A 5,992-nucleotide genomic window follows, 5' to 3' on the forward strand; every position below is an offset into this window, starting at 1 on the left:
GTTGTAGGCTCCAATAGGTGGCTTCAACTCGAAGGTGCTGAGGGGGCAGCCGTACCACCCGTTGCGGGGGATGCTGGCAAGGGCGACGCTACTGGTGACGGCCAGGAGGACGTTCACCACAAACAGCGCAGCCAAACACATTAGACGCATCATGCAGCTAGATTGGAAATGGGAGACTCACGAAAAGTTTAGTTGTTCATCGTTTGAGCCAGGACTATCGTTTGAGCCAGGACTATCGTTTGAGCCAGGACTATCGTTGCTGTGCCAATTTGATGCTTGCAAGTGCAACTTAGAGAGAATATACACTAGCATTTCAAGAATCTACATACAAAATCCAGAATCTACAAGTTCAACTTATCCACATGTCGCATACATGAGCATGCACCTTTCTTCGTGCTACAGTATGGGTGAATATGATCACTTTGCCGACACGTTCGGACAATTTCAGTCGGACATACTTGGTATTTGTATTGGACTTAAGGGGAACATATTTTGTCCGAATGAAAGTGTCCGAACGGAATATGTTCGGACATACTTGTGTATTGTATTAACCCGGATAAGAACGATCAGCTTTACCGTAGCGAGCGACGACAGAGCATCCGCCCACAAAATTGCGCACACCGCAGCGTAGCGAAGGTCGTGTGTATAATTTTGTGCAGGCGGTGCCTTGGCGAGGAGTGAGCCCCAATCGTGCACTTCACCGAATGTCCAATCGATTCCTCTTGTCGGGAAAAGCGGCAGGTAGGCCGCAGGCCGTGCCGCTACCCGGACAAGGCCTGTGGTACAACTATTCGCATTTAATGCGTAAATTCGGTTAAGTGCGTGTCCGAAGCACATATCCAGCAAATATTTGTCCGAGTCGTTATGGTATGGTGCACAGTATAAAGTTCCAACTTTTCACAAAAAGCCTGGGTGCTATTTCATTTTCATTTCTCAAAATTTTACTACCTCTGTCCCGGTTTTATCGCTCCAAACGGCATTTTTGAGAAACGAACACAATGTTTTCTGAGAAGTATAGAGTATGCGGTATGTTTCAAAAGAGCAGAACTCGGCGAATTCAATTGAAATCAAATTGAGTTCAAATACGTCCAATCAAATACGAGAAAGCAATCAGAAGATTCCATACTGTGGCTCATATAATTGAAATAACCACGCTCAATAAAAACAAAGTACGGATAAAAAGGAACGACATCCGTACATACAAGCCTCAAATAAATTTTCAGCGTAACTTCGCCAATATTACTCCAATTTTGATGCATTAAGGCTCCAAATCACCGCGTTGATTGGCGCTATCGATTGGCGCCGATTTCAGGCCAAAAGGAAGTTATCGCGCGAAAACCGAAGCATCGCTGATTCATCGAGCATTGTCGAAATCATTGCCATGAGAAAAAACCTCACGGACGTCGAACGGAACGCCGTGCTGCAGAGATTGCTCATTCGAATGCAACCCGGCGGCAAGCTGCCTCGAGGAGCCATGGTGGATGTAGCGCTGGAGTTCGGCGTGGTGCGGAGTACTGTCCGGCGGATCTGGAAGCGAGCGTGTGTGGACGTCCATGGTGGTGTTCGCCCGTGTGCCGACGTTTCATCGCAAATGAAGGGTCGTGTTGGAAGAAAGCAAGTGCATGAATCGATTTCCCAACGACTGCAAGCGATTCCAAAGGCCCGTCGAACCACGTTTCGGTCCATCGCTGCAGCCATGAATGTGCCGAAGACGACACTGCATCGATACTACAAGAAGGGCCTCTTCATCAAGTACTCGAGTGTCCTCAAGCCGTCGCTGACAGATGCCAACAAGGTCGTTCGTCTTAAGTGGTCCGTCGATGCCCTGCGCTCTGGTTTGGATGGCGGACTGCGTTTTGATGACATGATGGATTGTGTCCATGTGGACGAGAAGTGGTTATTTGCGTCGCGTGTTCGAGCGACGTACTACTTGGCGAAAGGTGAAGAGCCACCGCACCGCACGACCAAGTCCAAGCTACACATCATGAAAGTGATGTTTCTATCAGCTGTGGTACGACCGCGGTGGGACAACGAGAGTGGCTCATGGTTCGATGGGAAGATCGGCACATGGCATTTCACGGAGTGGAACCCTGCGAAGCGTTCGAGCCGGAATCGTCCAGCTGGTACCATGGAGTTGAGCGCTGTGAGCGTGACGCGGCGCGTGTACAAGCAAATGTTGATCAACAAGGTGATTCCGGCGATCAAGGCGCGGTGGCCGAAGGAAGAAACGTGCAAAATACGGATCCAACAGGACAATGCCCGACCACACGTGTCGCCTCTGGATGCCGAGATCGTGGCGGCATGCAGACAAGATGGTTGGGACATGCAAGTGGTCTTTCAACTCCCGAACTCCCCAGATTTGAATGTCTTGGACCTCGGCTTTTTCCGTGCGATTCAATCCCTTCAAGATCGGAACTGCTCACGAAGCATGGTTGACATTGTGGACAATACGGAGCGTGCGTGGAGCGATGTTGACCCAGCCACGTTGAATGCCAACTTTTTGACGTTGCAAGGATGCATGATGGAAGTGATTCGTTGCGCGGGTGGCAACAATTACAAGATACCACACATGAAGAATGCCGTGCTCGCTGCGAAAGGTCGCTTGCCCTCGTCGATTGAAGCGGATGCTGGCGTTGTCAACGCCAGTATGGAATTGCTAAGTGAGTGTGACTTGTCTACAGTCACCTTAGAATTGGCAAGCGAAGTGGCGAAGAACTTGGAAATGAGCGATGTCTGCACGGAGCTTGAGCGTCTGGATGACGTAGACGATTCCGATGATGAAGAACTTGATATACCATCGGTACTTGGATTAAACATTTGAAATAAATGTACTTGATTTTTGTATGCGAAATATAGTGTTTTTTCTTCAATCCACTGTTGCACGTTTGGAGCAATTAAAATGGAACTTCAAGAATCTCGTTTGGAGCAATAAAACCGGGACAGAGGTAGTAAGTAGTAAACAGAGACATAATATCGACAGATCTCAACAATACGAAGAGATTTTACGTCTCAGATATTCATTTGACGAAGCATTGATTGAGAAATAAGAAATGATAGTTTGGAAATATTAGCTGGCCACTAAAGATTTGGCCATAGGGGTGAACGATCAATATACTTAACATTTTTATGCATCCTTATCCGGTTTACAGGGCGTATTTATCCGGATAATTCAAGTAAAGAAGCCGATTGGAAGGCGCGCGCCTTGGGACGTCGAACACGTCGCTCAAACGCCAAGCGAGCACAGGCACGGCAAAATGGCGTCTACGGTGTGCAACAAGCAGAAATTGTCGCTATCCCAACCACAAACAACGCCATCGAACCAGAAGAAGGTGCAGACTTGTCATTTTTCGGGGACTGGTGGGAGACCAATATCGCCCAGCCCATGAACACTACGAGGCTGCGTCCGTTCTTTTACACCGGTGACAGTGATCGCACCGTGCTTCATAAGCATGCCGAGAACATCCAAGCTCTGATATCGTGTCCCATAAAGACCATCTCGTCCTACTTCGTGTCAACATACCCCAAGGATACAGCTCACCAAACAGCTCGCGGTGCAATTTGTCCATGAACGGTTCCAAGCTAACCTACGACCAGCCAGGACCACCTTCCAGCATGATCAGCGCCTTCATTGTCAGCAGGCGAATGTTTTGTCAAGTTGGACGATCTGTACGACCAAACAAAGACACTTGCTGGAGCAACATTTATCCAGAGATATATCTTGTTGAAGTTTTTCGAGCTCCGTGTGAGCGGCTCAAGTCGACGTCAAGCCGCAACCACTGCTGCGCTTGGCATGCCAACAAAGTTGAACCGTCATTCCCGGACTATTCAGTTCTGGTCGCGTCATTTTGAATACAACGGCATACTGCCTGTGTTCGATCGTGGCAAGCATCAAAAGACGAAGTCACTCATGCACGATGAAGACTTCATGACCAAACGTGGGGAGTGGCTTCACATGCAACCACCTAGTCAAAGGTCACCTGAGCGCTTCCAACGGCACCTGAACAACGATGTCATACCACTGCTTACTGGGGCAGTTAAGGCCAACGTGTCGGAAAGTACGGCTCGCCGCTGGATGCAGCACGTTGGATATCGATATGGCCTCTGGTTGAAGAACGTTTACACCGACGGATGGTCACGAGCGTGATGATGTCAAGTCATACCACGAGACGTTTTGCAAATCATTCCATGGCTTTGCAACCAGGATGCGTTACTACTGTGGCGACGGCATGGCAACGGTGGAGCATCCTAGAACAACAAATGAGTCCGAGATTGTTTGGGTTACGCACGATGAGTTCGTTTTTTGCGCCAATGATGATGGCGGCAAAGGTTGGTCCCAAACCGACAATCATGACCTGCACAAAAAGGCCCGCGGCCTTTTGAATCATGCAGCCTTCGCCCCTGATGCGCTCCGTGCCTCGAATATGAGTCTTAAACCGGGTGGAGCCCTAACACTTTTTCGTCCTGGACGACTGCTGGATGGAACAACACAAAGTATGGTCATTGAAGAAAACCATACCCGGAGTCGTGGCCAAAGGTCTACAGCAAGTACTCTTAGAACCTGGATACTGACGTCAAGTTGTTGAAGATGTCTCTCTTTTGCAAACAAACGCACCTCGATACATACCAAAGCGACGTCCGCACGTGCTGTGCGCGCCATTGCATGGCTTCCCAAGAAGACTTTCGTGCCCAGCTGTCCCTATTGGAAGAGACATAATCAGGGCTGGTCACATTTGAGCATTCCTACCCAAGTATCATTGCGAATTGAATCCGATCGAATCGTTCTGGGGGGCGCCAGGCGCTACGCCAGGAGTCACTGCGACTACTCGTTCGAAGGGCTAAAGATTTGTGTCCCTCAAAGCCTTGATTTCGTACCTCTCACGCCCATCTGCAATTTTTTTCGCCGCTGTGCCTATTTCATTGAAGCCTACAGCTTCGGGTATGACTACGAGTTAACAAGGTTTGCGCACACCAAGTACAAGAGCCACAGACGAATCCTAAAGGTAATGTCTCAAGAGAAAGCGTTGCTCGTGGATGAAATGCGTTTATAGAGTTCAAAGTAGTAAAATATATTAATTGGCTTACCTTTGGACAATTGCTACAAACCACAGCCGACAACCAAGGCGCCGTTCCGCGGGGGTAGCACATACAGGGACGGCTGGACTTCAGTGGGTCTCATGGCTCTTAACCGCCGTCAACCCGCGCCCCGCCTTGGTTCCTTTGCCATCCTTAGCGGAGCAGTCTCCGAGGAGAGACGCATGCCTAGGCAGAGGGAGACTAAAAGCACCCGCCATGTCCTGGCAAATTGAAGAATGATTCCGAATTTCACGTCTAAAAAAAATCCTGTACGGAAATTAATACAAATTACTGGAGGTTTTGAATTTTGGAGATATTCCAGAAAGTTTTCGAAAGTTGTAGAAGTTTCGAAAGTGATATATTATTCAATATATTCAAATATAATAAAAATATTTTCTCGTCCAAATTTGGCTAGTTGGAAGGTTCTAGATGAAGTGCACCATAGGTTTTTAGTTTAAACCAGGCATTATTTACAGTTAATCCAATACTTTACTGTTAATCTTTACAACTATGGGTGGTAGGTAGTGCGCTCGGTGTTTCGGGTTCTGCCAAAGCAAAACCTTTAATATTACATAAATGGTGACTACCTGACTTATTACGCTTGAGGGGTTATTTTTGGGCATTTCTCTCAAAAAAATATTCTCTCATTTTGCATTTCCCAAAAACATCTAGTGAACCACTTACAAAGCCATCTGTTCACCCATACAGTTTGCTGGGTAGTTAAAGTACTACGGTCCGATTTTCCGGAAATCCTTCGCGTTTTTCCGCTTTCTAGTCTGTTTTTCATGGTTAGCCGGCGATGCATCATAATCCCGGGAACAGGCATTATATAAAACACAAGTGATTTAGGGGCACGCATTTTATGTAAAAACAAGGGGTTTCGGGGTTACGCTTTTGTCTGTACAAGGGTACGGACAAA

At 47.7% G+C, this 5,992-nt stretch overlaps 1 protein-coding gene across 1 annotated transcript; it reads left to right on the forward strand.

Moving 5' to 3' along the window:
* Positions 1 to 1,381: 1,381 nt before the first annotated feature.
* Positions 1,382 to 2,821, forward strand: H257_07758 (hypothetical protein; the record flags this gene model as incomplete). Its single annotated transcript, XM_009833391.1, has 1 exon — positions 1,382 to 2,821. The coding sequence occupies one exon, from the start codon at positions 1,382 to 1,384 to the stop codon at positions 2,819 to 2,821; it is 1,440 nt and encodes a 479-aa protein (XP_009831693.1).
* Between the last annotated feature and the right edge of the window lie 3,171 nt (positions 2,822 to 5,992).

This window comes from Aphanomyces astaci, assembly GCF_000520075.1.
Source record: "Aphanomyces astaci strain APO3 unplaced genomic scaffold supercont1.16, whole genome shotgun sequence".
Classification (NCBI taxonomy): Eukaryota; Oomycota; class Saprolegniomycetes; order Saprolegniales; family Verrucalvaceae; genus Aphanomyces; species Aphanomyces astaci.